The 21,928-nt window shown below is 33.8% G+C and overlaps 1 protein-coding gene and 2 pseudogenes across 2 annotated transcripts; all 3 read left to right on the top strand.

The window, feature by feature from the left end:
- The first annotated feature begins 9,444 nt into the window (after nucleotides 1–9,444).
- LOC146955959 (ABC transporter B family member 1-like) lies at nucleotides 9,445–17,233 on the top strand (annotated as a pseudogene). Its single transcript, XR_015018447.1, has 10 exons — nucleotides 9,445–9,873; nucleotides 9,967–10,021; nucleotides 10,122–10,297; nucleotides 10,421–10,621; nucleotides 11,199–11,458; nucleotides 11,694–12,010; nucleotides 12,131–12,354; nucleotides 14,123–14,496; nucleotides 14,881–15,598; nucleotides 15,705–17,233. The product of XR_015018447.1 is annotated as an ABC transporter B family member 1-like (transcript).
- Nucleotides 16,023–16,988, top strand: LOC146955960 (ABC transporter B family member 1 pseudogene; annotated as a pseudogene).
- Nucleotides 17,234–19,946: 2,713 nt separating the features above from the next.
- On the top strand, nucleotides 19,947–21,845 carry LOC146955961 (uncharacterized). The gene is made up of 4 exons (XM_085748991.1): nucleotides 19,947–20,474; nucleotides 20,659–20,858; nucleotides 21,221–21,338; nucleotides 21,531–21,845. Exons 1-4 carry the CDS (start codon nucleotides 19,947–19,949, stop codon nucleotides 21,843–21,845), a joined length of 1,161 nt encoding a protein of 386 aa, XP_085605117.1.
- Nucleotides 21,846–21,928: the final 83 nt, after the last annotated feature.

Here is a 21,928-nt window from a genome sequence, read left to right on the forward strand (position 1 = left end):
GAAATATTGTGTTGAAAAGCTAATGAGGAGCATGTCGATGTAATGTACCTAAACAATTTCCAAGACCGCACTGGAATTAATTGGTTGTCCTGGGGTGTTAAGGCTCTAGCCTACTTTTACCATTACCAGATGATGCGACAAAGTCTTCAACAGTAGATGGTTAGATAATGTTCCCTCTTTCAGGTAAAAATTTTAGAAATTTTAATACCATTTGCATAACATTTAGGCTTTGTTTGCGAGTTTGGAGGGGAAGGGAGGGAAAGGCTTGGGAAAAAAGGAATGAGCAAGTGGAAAAAAATAGAGAAAAATGGGAGGGGAGGGCTTTGGGGGGTTAACTTTTCTTCATAATACAAAACCCTCCTCATTTGGGGGAACTAAAAAATTGTATTGGAGGAGGGTTTTGGGGGGTTTTAGAGGGTTAATATCAATTCTTCAAATTTAATCTATGTTGTTATGATATTTTTAAAATTAAAAATATAGTAATCATATGCATTAATTTATCTTTCTCTAAAAAACTACTCTTTTAAAAAATTTGAAAGATTTCTCTATTTTCCCTCATATTTTGCACCCCTCAAAGCTTTTCCTTCCCTTCCCCTCCAAACTCCCAAACAAATCCTTAAGATGTTGTAGGCATTGATGGTTTTTCCACACTTGAAAGAGGCGCGACAAAAGCCGTTGGTCCCACTTATTTGGTTCCTTCAATATACTTATTTATTATCATATCAGTCTTTATAAGTATTTACTTATTATCAGTTCGGTCCCTATATAAAAAGAGTTATTGTGAGTATTGAATGATTATTTTAGCGTTAGAGACTATTTTGACTAAAAAGTGCAGAAGCGCACAATCAGAAACTATTTTGAAATTTTGATACATTAAAGGACTGTTATGACTACTTGTTACACATTCAGAAATCAAAATGATTATTTCCCGAGTAAATATATTCGTGTACTATTATAGTTACAGGAGTACTACAGCATGATGTAGTGAGGCGTGGCAAATAATTATCAACTAAACAAAAAAGGTGTTGTACAATGTTGGAGAACCATATATGATACTATGCCCGTTGTAATTCTGACTTGCCTTTGGAAACACTTTCTTTAGCAAGCACGCCATCACTCCCTGACACACTTGAAGGTTGAGACAATTTTGGCTTCTCGCCTTTAACCTAAGCATGCAAAAGAAGGATCAAAGTACCAAACAACATAACGAAAATATGTTTTAATGTACTATATGACACCTCAGAAATGCTTATTAACCATTGTCTTTTTGTTTGATGTCTCTTTGCTTACACTAACCTTCAAATGCATGTAGACAATGCCACATGATTATTTCCACATTTATTGTTGTCTTTTTTCTTCCATTGCATTTGCTTTGGAATGTTGAGGATTGTATCATCATATATCTTCTTAGACACAATGAGAAGCTAAATTCTAATGACCAACTGTAATGCCTGTCTATCTGTAATATTTGTTTGATTCTAGTTTCTGATATGCTCAACTAAATTTTATTGAGAGAAAGAAAATTGGGGAAGGACAAAATATTATTCATGGAATAATTATTTGAGTGATGTTGTCACATGATGTAATTGTACAACATTTTTTTCCTAATCTTCATTAGCTCTAGCTTTGGGATGTGAAAAAATGCACTTAAATGAAATCCCTCTGTTCAAGCTTTGTAACTCTCGTGGGCTTTATACGTGTGTCATCAAATTATTCCTACACATACAAATATAAATAAATAGATAATATGTTTTCAAGTTGAAATAAATATTAGTAAAAAAAATTAAATAAATATTTCGACACAAAAAACATGAAGTTCGACTTTTAATGGGAACAATTCTTAATTAGACTTTACTTACCGGTTGAACTCTAATTACTAGAACTCTTTTCCCCTAGAAATCGGAGGATCGATAGAAAGAAAAAAAATCTAGTCTAAGTTTTCCACCATTGAAACACATTTTTTCCGACCATACTTTATCTAATGTTGAGATTTCACTGCACACATTTTTCGGGGGAGAGATTCCACTCTCCAAACATGACACTCTTTATGTCACAAGTTAATTACAAATGTTAGCGCAATAATAAGGGAAGTGCTAACGAATGTCTAAAGACACTCTTTAACAACTTTAAATATAGAAAGTGATGTCCCGTGAGTTTAACTCAGTTGGTAAGGACAATGCATAATATATGTAAGGTCCGGGGTTCGAATCTCAGACACCACAAAAAAAGAAATAGAAAGTGATGAATTCAATGCATTATAAATTGAACTATTTGACTTTTTCAATAAACATTTTCTTAATTAAGAATCCCTAAAGAATGTTTTTAAGACATTTGTTAGCAAGACCCTAATAATAATGAGGTACAAACTCCAAGTGATCTAGAATCAAAGTGGACACATTAACCCAATAAGTAATGATATTTGTATCAAACCTTCCTTTTCTCTTTTTTTATTAGACAAAAGTAGTACATAGAGAGGGAGAGAGAATAAAAACACAATTAGAGTATGAGAGTTGTCAAAAAATTATTATAAAATAGTTGTACACGGGCATATAAAACCCAATCTACCTTAACATTGTGGAATTAAATTCTCTTTGGCCACGGGCATATAAAACTTTGTATACTTCTTTAGAAAATGCTAAAGAGTGTCGTTGAAGTATTTCTTAAGAAAATTAAAATATTACAATGGGTATACTTCTTTTTCTACTTCTTTTTATACTTTCAACTTCTTTTTGGAAGAGAAGTGAAAGTAAAACTTACTTGCCAAACTATTCACTTGCTAGCCAACTTTATAATTTACCTTTTCTGTTTTGGCTAGTTTACCAATTTATATAGTGGCACAAAAACTTCGCATCGTCCATCCAAGTGATATTTGAAGGTGAAAAAAACACAAGAAGAATGTTGAATTATGTTGACTTTTTAAAAAATTTCTAAATATTTTAGCATTGATCAGAGTCTGATAACAGCGGTGTAAAACACACACACACACACACACACACACACACACATATATATAGAGAGAGAGAGAGAGAGAGAGAGAGAGAGAGCAACAATTATACTGGTTCCTCCTACAATCTAGGAGTAGTCCAGTCCCTTTGCACTTTCTAGGGATTTTCACTATAATCACAACTAATTACAAATGCTCAAGGACACAACCAAGAGACTTCTTATGCTCAAGGACACAAGCAAGAGACTTCCAAATGTTCAATCACAACTGAAAGAAACTTCTAAGAGCTTACAAATAAAAGTGTTTTCTTACACTTGATATACAATCAGATGTGGAAACAATTACAGAACAGAACAGACTCTAAAGACTTGGAATTTTTAAGATATAAACTTGGAAAGAAATTTTCAAGTGTTCTATGCGCTACTGAATTTGACAGAGTAAGGGCACTGTCAAAACTAACAGAATCTTATTTCTTCTTCAAGTCTTCAGCTCCTTATACATGCAAGGATTTGAGAAAGTTGGAGAGGTGTTTGCGCATTAAGAGTCGTTGAGAAACTTCGAATCAAGAACGTTAGAATATTGTCTAATGTCGTTGATTAGACATTTGAAATTCTTTTGCTTCAACTGGAATTATCTATTCATTTCTTTTGTCAAAGTTCTTTGTTTGTATATGCGCGTGGTCAGAGGAGGACAAACTATCCTTAAAGTTCTTTGTTTGTATCTACAACTGAAATATTGTTCCTATATTAAACCTCTTACAAATTTGTTATATTTGTGATGTGCATTATAAATATGTTCGATAGGAATCACACCGTCACCACTTCTATTTTTTCAAAGTAACAGGTATTTTTTTTTTAGAAGAACCATATTATTTTTTATTTCACGAACACGTTTCTGCTCTTTCATAATTAAACATTTTGTTTAAAGATGACCTTGTAAATTTTCAATCATCTCATGATCGTGTTCTTCACACCCAATGGTAAGTATCCTTACACGAGTACAAAACAGATAATCTCATAATATTTTTTGGATCATGTGTCTTGATGGTTCAACTGTTTGTTGTATTATTTTTTTATATACACCATCTCTTTCACACTCCAAAATAATTTTTGTGAAAATGGGGTTTTGTTTAGGGTACTATCCAGACAAGAGTAGTGTTGAAAAAAAAGTATTTCTAGCATTCTTTATCGAGATAAATCGCGACCGAATTATGTAATTTGAAAAAGGTAAATTTGACCCCAACAAAATGGTTTAGAGGAGCTTTTGAGATCATAGAGGGAGGATAAACATTCTAGACTTTTAATAAAAATCTTGGGCTAGCTTTGTTTCAAGTTTATTGATGTCGGTCTTATATAGGCGAGGTTGTAAGCCATGTCTTCATTATTTCCATCTCTATCTTAAAACCTCGTATGTTTTACATGTAGAAATTCATCTAGCTAAATGATGTTCTTTAAACTAGAGAGTGCAATGACATCATTGTTCAAACTATATTAATTTCAACTAGATTAGAATGAAAAGCAGAACTAATCACGTTCAACATCCCTAAGTATTACTAAAAAAAGAAAATATAAATACAAAAGTATCCGATAAGATCAAACTCTTAACAAAATCTTTAACCAGAAAGACTTAAGTTTCGTAAGACATGCTCGTAAAGAGTCTCACAAATATAAGAAAATCATCGGCTAAACAAACACTAGTTAACCTATCAGCACAAATATTGTATTTTCCAAATACATGAGTGTTGTAACGAAAATCCCAAAAAGATGTAATACGTTTTGTGTTTCAATTCTAGGGTTTGATGTGTATAGCCAAAAACCCAAAAAAAGGATATTAGAGAAGAAGTTATTGATAACTCAACTTATGATTTTTTCCGTCTTTGATTTAGATTTCAAGTCTCATTTTTCACTACTATCATAAAAAATACATCATTTTTTCCTTAGTAATTTTAGGTTTTGAAACCCAAAAACTAATAAACATGAATAGTTTGAAGAATACTAATGAAGAGTTGGACATTAAACTAAGAAAAATGATAACTATATAGGAATGATCTAAAGGGTAATTCAATATGGACAAACTTAAAAAGATTAATTTATTACAAAAGCTTGACTTAAAAAATCGCATGAAATATTTCACCAAATTTTATGTATAGAAAAAGAGAACCAAATTCAGCTTAATGTGACACAGATTGTAGATACATAAACCTCTTAATTTAAACCTCTTAATCATTTTGTATAGAGTTCAATTTCTAATCAATGAATAAAAAAATATTTGTTGGAAGAAGTTAACCCCTTAAATGAATTTCAAAATCTCAATGACATTAGTTTTTGCAATTACGACGGAATTTATTTTATTTATTTTACAAATAAAAAAGAGAGAAACAGTATATTACACAAAAAAGAATAATAATGTTCACTTAAGACCCGATACCTAATAGATATTTCGTTGGAGAATTTTTTTTTAGGGTCTTCTAAGATCCAGAGTCTCACTTAAGACCCTCAGTTTTAAGTGGACCCTATAATACTTTTTATTAAAATAATCATTGTACTATTGTTTTTGTTGAAATGTAAATGATGAAAAGTTATTGGTGGAATCCATTTAGATCTTTTGTTAGAAGGTCTCCATTATAGTGATTGAATGCTTATTAAATATTGTTTTTAAAAAATTATAAAATACTAGTGAAGTGTACACATGAAATTCGTTTAAGACCTCAAAATTGAAGGTATTTATTGTGATGGTCTTAAAGATTTCAAAAGGCATTGACCTCCTGTCTAGCTGCTTGTTGTCAAAGGCCGAAAAAAGCGTGATTGACAAGTGACTTTCTCCATTTGATTTTAACATTTTCCTATTCTGGTTGTGCTATTCTTACGTTATTTAGGCTCTGTTTGGTAAGGCCATAAAAAGAGCTTATAGCTTATAGCGGATAGCTTATAAGCTTGTCTGACAAAATAAGCTCTGTTTGGTAACATTTTTTACAATGAGCTTATAGCTTATTTCACGAATTTCCACGAGCTTATAAGCTATTTTTCAGACGCTATTCCAAGTAGCGTTTGAGCTTATAGCTTATTAATATTTCTTCCACTTCTACCCTTATTATTTTTATCAAAACCCACTTTTACCCTTATGTTGATTATTTCATTGCCTGTGTAATAGTCCAGCTGCACATATCTTTTTCACTGCGTGCGTGCCTTCCGTTATTTCATTCAATTATAAATATACATTCCATTATTTTTTTTCAGCACTAATAAGTTTTTTCATTCAAATATACCTTCCGTTTTTTTTTGAAGGATCAAATATACCTTCCGTTGTTAATAATATAGTACATGTAACATTCAAAAAAAAAATTTCAAAAGATAATATTCATTATAAGCATCTATTATTACCGAAAAACAATAATTTAATAAAATACAAACATTTATTAAATTTAAAATATTTAAATTATCAAATATCTTAGTATAAATTTTATATAAATTAATGATGTCCTTTTATGTAATTTTACATTTATCAGCTAGTTCAACCGCTAATTTTACCAAACACTTCAATTAGCTTATCAGTCATCAGTCATCAGCTAGCTTATCAGCTAAAAGCTATCAGCTAGCTTATCAGCTATCCGCTATTTTTACCAAACAGAGCCTTAACATTTACAACATCATACTCGTTTAAAAAAGAAAAAATTCTACAAACGAACACTGGTTTTAGTTTTGTCTTTGGCTCTTTGCCTATTTATATGCGTGGCTTAGTAATGTACGTATTCCTATATTAAGAACAGTAGAGGCTTTGGTTGTTGGAAGTGCGTCATACTGAGTCACACCCTTTCCATCGATTGAACACTCTATGTGACTTGTGATTGGGTGAGTCTCTATGACGTTTACTTCTCGTACTCAAAGCTATTTCTACTCTTTGTCAATTAAATCACTCAGCAGTGCTAGGCTGTTAGCTAGTTCTTACTCTTCTTACTCCTAAGTTTTGTTTGTTTTATGTGGAAAAAAAATGGAAATACTTTCCCATTTTATCCCAACAAAAAGTGAAAGAGAAAAGATACTATCTCTTTCAAATATTAAAAAAATCATTTTTAAGGTTACATTGAAATTTTTTTTTATGCCCTAGTTGAAACCAAAAAATCAAAAAATACCCTAGTTGAAACCAAAATACCAAAACTGCCCTACTTTTTTAGAGTTGACTGGTATGTCGTAAGTTGGACTTGCGACCTACCTATGTCGCAAGTGGGAATGGCGACATACCCATCTCTCAAATTTTGCAATTTTTTTGTCTTATTGTATGTCACAAGAGGCAATGGCGACATATTTATTTATTTACATGCATGTCGCCATTCCAAACTGCGACCTATTTATTTATTTATTTATTTGGCATAATAAGACAAAAGTAGAAAGATATAGGTCGCAACTCCCACTTGCGACATAGGTAGGTCGCAAGTCCAACTTGCGACATACCAGTCAACTCTGAAAAAGTATGGCAGTTTTGGTATTTTTGTTTCAACTAGGGCATTTTTTGATTTTTTGGTTTCAACTAGGGCATAAAAAAAAAAATCTTAAATAAATGATATGATATAAATTACATAAATCATTTATTCAATAAACTTGAAAAATAAATATTTTCTTATATTCGAGATCGAAGGAAGTATGCTCTTTTAATCATTGGTTAAAAGAATAAACAATATGTGCAGGGGTCGGGGTTCGAACTCCGGACACCTCATTTATTCATCTTTAAGATGAATTTCTCTAACCACTAGAATATTTGACCAAAAAAATAAAAGAATAAACAAAGAAATATTGTGTATGAAAATAGTGATAAGTGATGTATTCAACTTTTTAAAAATGAAAAATTATAGTTTTTAATATAAAACTATTACTTTTGGTTTTCTTAAAGATTAAACTACTCATCACTAATGTAACTAAGTTTTATATAACTTTAGAGTTTTTAATGTGAAAAATTTACCTATTCAACTTTAGAACTTTTATAAAACTTTACCTTAGTTTTATTCAAAAAAAAAAAGAAAACTTTACCTTAGTTACATTAAACCTTATATAAAACTCTAAAGTTGAATAGGTAAAGTTTGTCACTCAATTAAACCTTGTTTTTTTAAATATAACTAAGTTATGATATTATAGTTTTTAATGTGAAATTATAGGTGAAGTTTTCTTTGATATAAAACCTTCTCGTACTCAAAGCTATTTCTACTCTAAAGTTAGTTAAACTACTTATCACTTAGTTATATTTTAAAACAAGGTTTTATAAGCAAAGGCGAGACTAACTCATTTCATTCATAAATAACAAGTACTGTACAAAACAGTTGGTATATCATAAAAAAAATTTAGAGCGCTAAGGTGTGATAAAGATACTCTAATAATATCATGATCAACATTATTATATATTATCTCATTATTACATTGAGTGATATTTTTGTTCATTTCACATACAAATATAAATAAGGCCTAAGACCATCCCAAATTAGGGAGTCTTAAACCTTTAAGATTTGGTACCTATTAGGTATCCTTATTGAGGAGAAAAACTATTGGGATCTTATAAGATCCGGAGTCTTACTTAAGACCTCCAATCTTGGGATCCATATTTTTTAAATGTTAAAAAATAAAAATATAATAGTATAAAGTTATTGATAGTTGATTAGTGAGTCTCATTTAAGAAATTTGTGTAAGATATGGGTTGGAGGGATTGAGTACTTATTACGTACTACTGTTAAAAAATTATAAATAAATGATGTGTACACGTGAGACCTATTTAAATATTTTGTTTTGATTGTGGATGCTCTTTTAAGATAGAGCAATGATATTCTAACAACCAAAAATCAACAACTTTTGTGACAACCATCAATTTTCAAAGGAAAAGTAGATAGTGACACAAAAATCAAAGCAATAGAGAGAGAAAGTAAAAAGATAATGTGAGTATGAGAGATAAAGTTGTCACATAGGTTGTCACAAAATGGTTGTTAGAATATCATTTCTCTTTAAGATATTGTTTGAAGAAAACATAAAAATAACTTTTCATAAAAAATCATGAATTTATAACTTAAAAAGACAAAATATTTTTATGTATTTTAAAAGATACTTTTATAACATTTGTTAACATGATTAGGAACAATGGCCTAATTCTGTATTTTTATCTACATCGGTCAAAAATTCATGAGCAAGTTTTCACACAGTATTTCTTGTCGGATGAAGAATCTCTCTCTCTCTCTCTCTCTTTCACTGTCTCAGAAATTTCTCCCATATCAGTTATCACAATCTGTCACTTTCAGATTTTACTTTTCTTTATTTTTACATCTTACACAACAAGCAAGCTAACTCAAACAGTTCATGTTTTGTTCCCACTCTCACAAGATAAACAAGGAATACTAATATTCATTGTTCAACACAACAACACCACTTGCTATTCTTTTTCCTATATCATCGCAGACAACAAGAAGAAACTTTGAAGATTAAATAATCAAAAAATAAATAAATTCACATCACAAACATGAGCTCAATATATATATATATATATATATATATATATATATATATATATAAGATAGTACTATTATTATAGTAGTGTGAAGTGTTTAAAGTTTTTTAGCAATGTCACAAGATTCTGATGAAACTATAAAAACCTCTGAGCAATGGAAATGGTCTGAAATGCATGGTGAACAAATGGAAGAAGAAGCTTCATTACCAAACAACAAAAGTTGTGATGTTTCTAATGGAAATGAGAAGGTTAAGAATGTTGCTTCTGTTGGGTTTTGTGAGCTTTTCAGATTTGCTGATAGGTTGGATTATGTTCTTATGACAATTGGAAGTTTAGGAGCTATTGTTCATGGTTGTTCTTTGCCACTGTTTCTTCGGTTTTTCGCTGATCTTGTTAATTCTTTTGGTTCTAATGCTAATAATTTGGATAAGATGACCCAAGAAGTTGCTAAGGTAAGAAACTTATAATTGAGTTTAAAGTTTGATTCTTTATAGTGATTGTGTTATGAATGTGAAAATTTTGAAGTTTTTTTTTTGTTGTTGTAGTATGCTCTTTACTTTCTGGTTGTTGGTGCTGCTATTTGGGCATCTTCATGGGCGGGTGAAGGAAAAAAAAACTTGTGTTTTAAGATTTTGATTTTGGCTTTGTTTGTGATTTTTGAGGTTGTGAATGTGATAAGAGAGGTTTGGTTTTGTTGCAGAGATTTCTTGTTGGATGTGGACTGGTGAGAGACAATCAACAAGGATGAGAATTAAGTATCTTGAAGCTGCTTTGGATCAAGATATTCAATTTTTTGATACCGAAGTTCGAACTTCCGATGTTGTTTTCGCTATTAACAGTGATGCTGTCATGGTACAAGATGCCATAAGTGAGAAGGTGGACAAGAAAAACAAACACAAACCCTTTTGTTGTTTTTGATAATTACTTGTTTTATGTCATTGAATGAGATTGTTAGAATGATGTTTAGTATGGTTAATGTTGTGATTGTTCTGTATACAGTTAGGTAATTTTGTTCACTGTATGGCTACATTTGTTTCTGGATTTGCTGTTGGTTTCACTGCTGTTTGGCAATTAGCTTTGGTTACACTTGATGTGGTTCCTATGATAGCTGTAATTGGAGGCATTCATACTACAACTTTGGCCAAGCTATCTGGTAAATGTCAAGAAGCTCTTTCTCAAGCTGGCAACATTGCGGAACAGGTAAGAGATAATTGTACATTTATTTTGGCTGAATTGTTTTTATAAAGTTTGTTTTGTTGAAAGTGAGATAAATGTACACAGACTTATGTTTGGATGCATTCACTAAAAAAGTGATTTTTATCAATTTATGTACTGAACTTTTGGTTCAGAATTGCTTTTGTGTGTGTATATGTCAATGTCAATAAATTTTAGAATTGATTCTATGTAATCGTAGAAGCTTTAAATGATAGCTTTTATGCAGAAGTTAGACATAAACAGCTTAATTAAGTACTTATAGTTATAGAACAAAGACTTATCATACAAGTGCATGTGTACAACCTATTTTCATAAGTTATTCTATAGAGCTTATGAAAATAAGCCAAGTTAATGTAAGTACGCTGAAAGCAGCTTATGAACACGTCATTGGCTGCTTTCATAAGCTCTCTCTAACAGTCTTAAAGTACTTATGTTAGTAGATAAGCTCAAATAAGTCGATTTAAACACACCCTTAAAGAGACTAGAAAACAATTAAATTTTTTGTTATATTATATGTATGCTTGTTTATCTTGGTGTTGTTAATTATGAGCCAAATTTGCAGACTATTGTTCAAATTAGAGTGGTGTTAGCATTTGTTGGGGAGACAAAAGCACTACAAGGCTATTCATCTGCTTTGAGGGTTGCTCAAAAGATTGGTTACAGAACTGGATTTGCAAAGGGAATTGGATTAGGTGCTACGTACTTTGTTGTTTTCTGCTGTTATGCACTTTTGTTATGGTATGGAGGCTATTTGGTTAGGCATGACTACACTAATGGAGGACTTGCAATTTCCACAATGTTTGCTGTCATGATTGGTGGATTGTAAGTACTTTATTTTCGTCGTTTTTTCATGTTTTAGCGAACCTTAGTGGTTACTCCATCCGTTCGTTATAAGGTTACTTATACTTACCAAGAAAACCAAATGAGTTTTGTTACTTCTGATGAAATTATTTGTCTTTTTGCTTTGAAACTCTTAACTATTACTATCTCATTTCACCTATGCATCTATCTGCAACAAATAGCTTAGGATATTATTGAAAACTTTCATTCCTCGCAGGGCTTTAGGCCAGTCTGCACCAAGCATGGTTGCATTTACAAAGGCAAGAGTTGCAGCTGCGAAAATCTTCAGTGTGATCGATCACAAGCCTTGTATAGACAAGAAAAGTGAATCAGGTTTGGAGTTAGAAACTGTGACAGGACTAGTGGAGCTTAAAAATGTAGACTTTTCATATCCATCTAGACCCGAAGTTCAGATCCTTCATGATTTCTCCTTAAGTGTTCCTTCTGGGAAGACCATAGCTTTGGTTGGAAGCAGTGGCTCTGGCAAGAGCACCATTGTGTCCCTCATCGAAAGATTCTACGACCCTTCTTCTGGTATACTCATTTAGAACTTAGAAGTGATACATTGGAAAAATTAGATTGTTTTGTTGAATAAAGTTTTAAAAAAAAATGTATCAAACGGGTCCTTAACTTGGTGACCATATGAAATTACAGGACAAGTTTTGCTGGATGGACATGATGTGAAGACATTGAAGATTAAATGGTTGAGACAACAGATATGACTTGTGAGCCAAGAGCCAGCTTTATTTGCCACCACAATTAGAGAAAATATACTGTTGGGAAGGCCTGATGCTGATCAGGTTGAGATTGAAGAAGCTGCTAGAGTAGCTAATGCTCATTCATTCATCATCAAACTTCCTGATGGTTATGAAACTCAGGTCAGTCCAATTTTTTAGAGTAATGTTGTTTTGTGAATATGGCATTATGGCTTAAGTTAATGCATAATTGTGATGGTAGTTGATCAACTACCATGTATTGTAAAATCAATCATATCATTTCAATCATTTGATTTGAAGATCTAGATAGAAGCATGACTTATTCCATCATTGCTAGCCACTTCTAATATTTTAAGGGTTTAAATATGTTTTTTATCCTTGTAAAAATGGAGTATTTTTGGTAGATAATATTTTTTTTATTTTTTATTTTAGTACCTTTAAAATTGTTTTTTTTAGTCCTTCAAATATACCCCTTTTATTTTTGGTCCTTATTGTTTTATTTTAGTCCTTATTAAATTTGTTCATATCAGAACTGATCTTGATTATATGTGTAATATTCATTCTTAGTCTTTGTGAAGTCCATATTTGGGGATTAAAATCAAATGGTCTACATGTTATGTTATATAGATCAATTCCAACCTAAATAAATATTTTAGGGATTAAAACAAAGAAGCAAGGACAAAAAGTAAAATGTTGAATATTTGTAAGGACCAGAAACAAATGATTTTTTTTTAAGGCCTTAAATCAATAAATGTTAGAGCAATGCTATATCTCTAGAAAAATAACGTCAAGAATTCTTCAAGAAAAAAGAATAGCCAATCACAATGCACTATTTGCCACAATTCAAGGAGGTGTGGCTGAAAAATAGGAGTGGACAAATAAATCATCCAATTAAAATTTGCCAACTATTTCTTGAAAAATTCTTGAAGCTATTTTTCTTGAGAAGTAGCATTTTCCTAAATGTTATGCTTGTAAGTTTACTTTAAACTAGTAAAGATGCTATGTAAGATTGCATGGGATGTGTGACAAAATGGGTGGAAATTGAGATGTGAAATTTTACACATGATTAGAGTGAAAGATTTTCCTTATAAATAGAATAAACTATACACCATGGCCACATTGAAGAACATAATTATATGATGTATAATATAATCATAACAGTAGGTAACTAAAGTTACATAGAAAGAGGATATTGTCTTCAGACTTATGGCATTTTTGTAAGGTACAAAAAGGGGTAACATTTATCAATGCAAAATGTGAAACCCAAGTTTATGGATCTTGACCAGATTTTTTGTTTGGTTGGATAATTTAGGAGTCTGTAATTTTATCTTGTATTATAGTAGTATTTAAGTTAGACACATTTATTTTATTTGGTCAACTAGCAAAAGCCATTATTCTTTTAATCGAATTTTTTATTTAAGTCAAAGGCAGAAGTGACTGGTCATACATTGCATATGAAATGGATCAGAGGGTAACATGCTTCAGTAACAATGCATGTGCAGGAATACAGAGCAATTTGATTATATTAACAAATAATAAATTAAATATAAACTAAGCTAACAAGCTGTAGATGCTCAGAACATTTTAACAAAAAAACAAACCATGACATTAGGCTCTTTATGTAATGTACTAAAGTTAGAACTTGTGAGTTACATAGGAAACTATATAGTATATGATTGATATATTATGGACTGAAACTGCCAACTGATTTATAAAGAAAATCTTAGTACCATACTAACATGTCTCTTGCTATTATTATAAGACGGGTTAAATATGTTTTTTAGTCCCTATAGAGGCAACATAAGGACTAAACTTGAAAAATCGTAAATTTTATAGGAACTAAACGCATTTAACCTATATTAGATTAATAAACGATGGATTTTTTTTTTAGCTTTTGTTTGGTAAAAAAGTAAATTACATGAAATCACAGGTAGGGGAAAGAGGGTTGCAACTATCAGGAGGACAAAAGCAGAGAATAGCAATTGCAAGGGCAATGCTGAAAAATCCAGCAATTCTTCTCCTAGATGAGGCAACAAGTGCACTAGACTCTGAGTCAGAAAAGCTGGTTCAAGAAGCTCTTGATAGGTTCATGATTGGTAGAACAACTCTTGTAATTGCGCATCGCCTCTCTACTATTCGCAAAGCTGACCTTGTTGCTGTACTTCAGCAAGGAAGTGTTTCTGAAATTGGAACTCATGACGAACTCTTTGCTAAAGGCGAAAATGGAGTCTATGCCAAGCTTATCAGAATGCAGGAGATGGCAAATGAAAGTTCCATGAGCAATGCCAGAAAGAGTAGTGCAAGGTAAGCTTTTACCAATGCTGAACATTTTCAGTTCTTGAAATACTTCATCCGGTCTCATATACAATCAAAAACAATCCTTTAGGAAAAGTAGTTGATCTTATTCAATTCTTTAAGGTAATAAAAAAAGGTAATAGTTTTTTTTCTTTCTAAATTGTCATTCATAGTAACTTGTTCCATGAGAATAGGAGAGTTATTAGATAATAAAATCTAAATTAATTGAAGGTATTTTAGTAATACTGATATATTTTGTTTATATTTTGGACCACAAAATATGACTTTTTTGTTGCTTATATTGGATAGGGAGTACTGATTGTGTACATCTTTTAACTTTGGATTTCTTAATCTGATGATAAATCATCTTAATGAATTTCTTAAAATTTGCAGGCCTTCAAGTGCTAGAAACTCTGTAAGTTCACCGATAATTACTCGGAATTCTTCTTATGGTGGCCAGTCTCCGTACTCAAGGAGGTTGTCGAACTTCTCTACATCGGACTTTAGTATGTCCTTTGATGCATCACATCCGAACTTTAGGCTTGAAAAGCTTGCCTTCAAAGACCAAGCTAGTTCCTTCTGGCGACTTGCGAAAATGAACTCTCCGGAATGGCTATATGCATTGGTTGGTTCCATAGGCTCCATTGTTTGTGGATCTCTTAGTGCATTCTTTGCTTATGTTCTCAGTGTTGTACTTAGTGTCTATTACAATCCAAGCCACAAACACATGATTAGAGAAATTGAAAAATACTGCTACTTGTTGATTGGCCTTTCATCAACTGCCCTTCTATTCAATACACTGCAGCATTTCTTCTGGGATACTGTCGGCGAAAATCTGACTATACTAGTGAGGGAGAAAATGTTGAGCGCGGTACTCAAAAATGAAATGGCATGGTTTGATCGAGAGGAAAATGAGAGTGCTAGGATTGCAGCAAGGCTGGCTCTTGATGCCAACAATGTTAGATCTGCCATTGGAGATCGGATTTCGGTAATTGTGCAGAACACTGCACTTATGCTTGTTGCTTGTACTGCAGGGTTTGTATTGCAGTGGCGCCTTGCCCTTGTCCTCGTTGTTGTCTTCCCGGTTGTTGTTGTAGCAACCGTTTTGCAGGTTTGGTTTTTAACATTTCTTTCAGTTGTGCTTAGTAGTTCCATTTCGCATTTCAGTTGTGTCGGTATTTAATATTTTGTTCTTTGCATTTTTTAATTTTGAACAGAAAATGTTCATGACTGGTTTCTCTGGTGACTTGGAAGCCGCTCATGCCAAGGCTACACAACTAGCTGGAGAGGCTATAGCCAATGTAAGGACTGTTGCTGCCTTTAATTCGGAAAAGAAAATTGTTGGCCTTTTCGCCTCAAACCTTGAAACTCCACTACGACACTGTTTTTGGAAGGGACAAATTTCTGGAAGCGGATATGGAATAGCACAGTTTGCACTCTATGCTTCATATGCTCTTGGTCTTTAGTATGCTTCTTGGCTTGTGAAACACGGCATCTCTGATTTCTCTAAGACAATCCGAGTTTTTATGGTCCTCATGGTCTCTGCTAATGGTGCTGCCGAAACTTTAACCTTGGCTCCTGACTTCATTAAGGGAGGTCGAGCCATGAAATCCGTTTTTGATCTCCTTGACCGTATAACTGAAATTGAGCCAGATGATCCAGATGCTGTCGTTGTCCCTGACCGTCTTCGTGGGGAAGTAGAACTCAAGCATGTTGACTTCTCTTATCCAAGCCGACCAGATATGCCGGTTTTCCGTGACCTTAGTCTTCGTGCAAGGGCAGGTAAAACTCTTGCCCTTGTAGGCCCTAGTGGATGCGGTAAGAGCTCGGTTATTGCACTCATACAAAGATTCTACGATCCAACGTCCGGCCGAGTCACGATTGATGGAAAGGACATAAGGAAATATAACCTCAAGTCCCTTAGAAGACACATCGCTGTGGTGCCTCAAGAGCCATGCCTATTTGCTACTACTATTTATGAAAACATTGCTTATGGACATGAATCTGCCACCGAAGCCGAGATTATTGAGGCTGCAACTCTTTCCAATGCTCACAAGTTCATATCTTCTCTGCCAGATGGATACAAGACATTTGTTGGTGAACGAGGAGTTCAATTATCCGGCGGACAAAAGCAAAGAATAGCGATTGCTCGAGCTTTTGCGCTAAAGGATGAACTTATGCTTCTTGATGAAGCAACAAGTGCACTTGATGCCGAATCCGAGAGGTCTGTTCAGGAGGCCCTAGAACGTGCCTGCTCGGGAAAAACAACTATCATTGTTGCACACAGGTTGTCAACTATAAGGAATGCCAATCTCATTGCAGTAATCGATGATGGGACAGTTGAAGAACAAGGCTCACATTCACATTTGTTGAAAAATCACCCAGATGGGATCTATGCGCGCATGACTCAACTGCAAAGGTTGACAAATAGCCAAGTCGTTGGGACGGCCTCAAGTTCAAGTTCTTCAGCAAGAACAAAAGAAGATGAAAGAGAAGGCTAGCTATTCGAAAGAAAATCACCAGTAATAGAGCAGTTCAGACCATATATTATATATACCAAATATAATTGTTGGCATTTTTGTTAGTATAGTTTATTTCTCATCCCTCATTTCCTCCTATTAAAGAATGTACCTTTTTGTCTTTATGAATGTTACCAAGGAAGAATTCAGGAATGAGATTGAAATAGGTAAATAGATATATCCATCTTTATTAATTTATAAATCCTCCTTTTTACATGTTTGACAAATGTTTATGGGTTTTGCTAAAAAATAAAAATACATGTCCACTCTTTTTATTGAATTAATGTGAAAATTAGTATAAAACTTTGATTTTGATTAAAATTATTGATATAGTGTTTGTGATTCTTAAATTATTACAAACCATATTTATTTTTTCAATGACACAAACAATATATCAAATATACTTTAATGTTTTGTAGTGCCACTAATCAAAAGAAATGATAAGACAAAGACACGTTCTATGAGAGGGTTGCACACATGTGGTCTTTGTCATTGGGCACCACAAACTCTCTCAACGAGGAAAACTCATACACTACCCGTGCAAATAGTCGAGTAAGGCTATTCTCAACATTCATGTTGTTTTGCCAAGTATGACTAGTGTTTACCAATAACACAATTAATCAATCAAATCAAGATATTTAAACATATGTTACCAATTTACCTTTATGTCTTTATATTTACTTAATGCAATTTTTAGTTTAGTGGTTCAAAAACCCCCAAAAATGTTGTACTTAACATTCCTTGAAGTAGTTAAAGAATCCATAATTGGGAGTCATATTTCATTCCTCAACGTAGTTGCTTAAAGAATGAGAATCACAATTGAGAGTTATCCACCGTTACCCGAGACTAACTTTCTAGTTCGACATCATCAATTTAGCTAAGGTAAACGATCTTAATCATTAATTTTTTTCTTCATAGATTCATCAATTTATTTATATTATATCTAACAATTCTTGAAAGAAAATGGTCCAACTAGTACAATATTTATTTTGTTTAAAAATAATAAGGGCCATGTTAAGAACATTTGTCAAGAAACTAAAAAAAGAAGAAGATTGTGTTATAAATAGTCGATTACACAATTTTCAAAGGCTTTTATTTTTCCATATGATTCTTTAACAAATTTGCATTTGTTAGCATGTTCTCCATGTGGCTGAATCAGAAGTTATATTTTGAAAAACCGAACTAATCAAATAGAAAAACCGTAAACCAAACCAATCCAAACCAAAACCGCAAAAAACCGCATTTGGTTTGGATGTATTCAGATCACTTTTTTACTCAACCGCATGGTTTGGTTTGCGGTTTTGATTTTACCAACCAAACCAAACCGCAATATAAGAAAAACACTAATTAAATATATATCATCTAGACCGATACTCATAGAAACTCAATGGAAACTTTAATAATATGAGATTTTTTCTCTTGTTAAGTTTCTTCTTTGTTTTTTCTTTCAAAAATGTATTTATGTGCTACTTGAACTCTTAAAGAATGATAAAAAATTTAGTCTTTTGTATTCTTACAGAGTTGGATTACTTTTTGTCTACATTTTAATTTGGTCTACGTAGTTGAGAACATTGTAGGATGAAAATAAAATTGTAATGTTGGACGAAATTTAAAATATTACTGGAAATATGTTGTGTTTTAGCTTTTTAATTTCATTTTAATGTTGGAAACAAAAAAAATTATTGTCTAAAAAAACCGCACCAACCGATTCAATCCAAACCGCATTGGTTTGGTTTGGTTCGGATTTTATTTTAAAAGTCAACCGAACCAAACCAAACCGCATACTTTTTTATCTTGCGGTTCGGATGACTTTTAGCCTCAAAACCGAACCAAACCGCACCACGAACACCCCTAGTTCTACCGATCGATTATGCGTAGAGATATCCGGTTCAATTTATTTTATTTTTTTTAGAAATAGCCTGATTTAAAAAAATGTCACTAACATTTTCCAAATAAACGGGTGGGGTGGTTTTGTACTCAAAGAAAAATTGAAATTATTAAAGTCAGCTCTAAAGGAGTGGCATTCAGCTCATGATCAAAACATACCCGGAAGAATTGATTCTTTAAAAGCTCAGTTGTCTGATTTTGATTATAAAGCCGCTAAGGATGAGTTGTCTGTTGAAGAAATAGAAGAATTGAGGGGTATATCGAATGATATTCACCCTGTCTTGTGTCAATACTAGTATTAGCTGGCAACAATCGCGGTTACTTTGGTTGAAGGATGGAGATGCGAATTCCAAGTATTTTCATTCAGTTTTGTCTAATCGTCGAAGACAAAATGCCATTGTATCGCTTATGGTCAATGGTTCTCTTGTCGAAGGGGTGCAGCTTATTAGGAACGCAGTATTTTCCCACTTCAAAGAGCACTTTGCGGATTCTAATACAATTCGGTTGGGGGTTGATAATTTGGCTTTTAGAAACTTATCTTATACGGAGGGAAGTAGTCTTACTAATTCGTTTTCAGTTGCTGAAGTAAAGGTCGTAGTGTGGGATTGTGACAGTTACAAAAGTCCCGGACCAGATGGCGTGAATTTTGGCTTCTTAAAAGATTTTTGGGACGATGTCAAAGGGGATGTCATGCACTTCATAACAGATTTTCACAGGAACGACAGGTTAACAAGAGGTATAAACACTACTTTTATAGCTCTCATTTCTAAAGTGAATAGCCCACAGCGGTTACATGATTTTCGCCCTATTTCTCTGGTGGGTTGTCTTTACAAAATTTTGTCGAAAGTGCTAGCTAATCGCTTGCGGATGGTCATGGGGAGTTTGATATCCGAGACTCAGACGACATTTGTAAAAGGTAGACAGATACTGGATGGTATTCTTGTAGCTAAAAAGGTGGTAGATGAGGCTAGAAAATCAAAGAAGGAATTAATGCTCTTTAAAGTTGATTTTGAAAAAGCTTATGACTAGGTGGATTGGGGGTATCTGGATGCGATGATGAGCAAAATGTTGTTTCCGGTTTTATGGAGAAAGTGGATAAAAGAGTGTGTAACAGCAGCAACTGCTTCGGTACTAGTTATTGGTAGTCCCACATATGAGTTTCCTCTAAAAAGGGGGTTGCGCCAAGACGATCCTCTTTTGCCGTTTCTTTTCCTTTTGGCGGCAGAGGGGTTAAATGTCATGATGAAATCGATGGTGGAGAATAACTTATTCACTGGTTATGGGGTGGGTCACGCAAACTCAACTGTGGTTTCCCATCTTCAGTTCGCTGACGACACGCTGTTAGTTGGTGTCAAAAGTTGGGCCAACGTACGAGCATTACGCGCGGTTTTGTCCTTGTTTGCGGTAATGTCTGGTTTAAAGGTGAACTTTCACAAAAGTTTGTTGGTTGGTGTTAATATTGCGGATTCTTGGTTGAATGAGGCTGCGTCTATATTGAATTGCATGGTTGGTAAAGTTCCGTTCATGTATCTGGGTTTATCGATTGGGGGTGATCCTAGGAGACTGGCATTTGGGGACCCTGTTTTTAATACCATTAAATCTAGATTGACGGGATGACACAGTCATTTTCTCTCTTTTGGTGGTCGATTGGTTCTTCTTAAATTTGTCCTGACCTCACTGCATGTCTATGCTCTTTCCTTTTTCAAAGCTCCGTCAGGTATAATCTCTTCCATTGAATCTATTTTTAAAATTATTTTTTGGGGAGGGAGTGAGGATAACAGGAAAATTTCCTGGATCGCTTGGAGCTTTATCTGTTTACGTAAGGAAAATGAGGGTTTGGGGGGTGAGGCAGTTGAAAGAATTTAATCTAGCTCTGTTAGGAAAATGGTGTTGGCGGATGTTGGTGGATAGAAGAGGTTTATGGTATAGGGTTTTGGTGGCGAGGTATGGTGAGGAGGCTGAGCGGTTGGGGGCCGGAGTGTTCCTACTTGGTGGAGAGAGTTAGCGAAGATTAGGGACGGAGTAGGAAGTGAAGGAGGGAGTTGGTTTACTGACAGGGTGGCTATTAAGGTAGGGACAGGAACTAATACTTTATTCTCGCATGATAGGTGGTTTGTAGATGTTCCTTTATGTCGGCGTTTTAGTCGCTTGTTTGACTTATCGCTGAATAAGTCAAGTACGGTGGTTGAGATGTTCTCTCTTGGTTGGGAGGATGGGGGAGCAGCGTGGGGATGTCGGAGACGTTTGTGGGATTGGGAGGAGGAGATGATAGGCGAGTGTTGCCATTTACTTGATAATTTTGTTTTGCAGTCTGATGTTTTTGACAGGTGGCAGTGGCTTCTTGACATTGCGGGGGGTTACAACGTGCGCGGAGCATGTCAGATACTAACAACCCAGGCGCATCATATAGGTGACGACATAGGAGATCTTGTTTGGCTTAAACAGGTACCTTTGAAGGTCTCTATTCTACCCTGGAGGTTACTGCGGGACATGTTACCAACAAAAACTAATCTGCTCCGGCGTGGCATAATACAACCCACGGCCAAGTACTGTAAGTACTGTGTGGCGGGGTGTGGAAATGACGAAACAACTCTTCATATGTTCTTTCGTTGCAATATTTTTGGTGCTTTATGGCAGCATATACAGAATTGGCTTGGTGTTTATGGAGTTGATCCGTATAATGTTCATGATCATTTCTTTCAGTTTACAAACGCTTTAGGAACGTCGAGGACACATGGATCTTTCATGCAACTTCTTTGGCTATTGGGAGTGTGGATTTTATGGAATGAACGAAACAACAGACTATTCAATAACGTTCAAACTTCCATGTTAGACTTGTTGGAAAAGGTCAAATTTAATTCTCTGTGGTGGCTTAATGCTAATAACGTTACTTTTGTTTTAGGTTCTCAAAGATGGTGGTCGGACCCGTTACAGTGCTTGGGTATCGACTGACACTTGTTTCGGTTTTTGTACATTGACACAGCTTGTATTTTTGTGACGACCTCTTGAGTACACCTTGTGCTAAATGGGAACCG

This window comes from Medicago sativa, chromosome 1 (assembly GCF_051527215.1).
Source record: "Medicago sativa cultivar Bolivia chromosome 1, Bolivia_mono, whole genome shotgun sequence".
Lineage (NCBI taxonomy): Eukaryota > Viridiplantae > Streptophyta > Magnoliopsida > Fabales > Fabaceae > Medicago > Medicago sativa.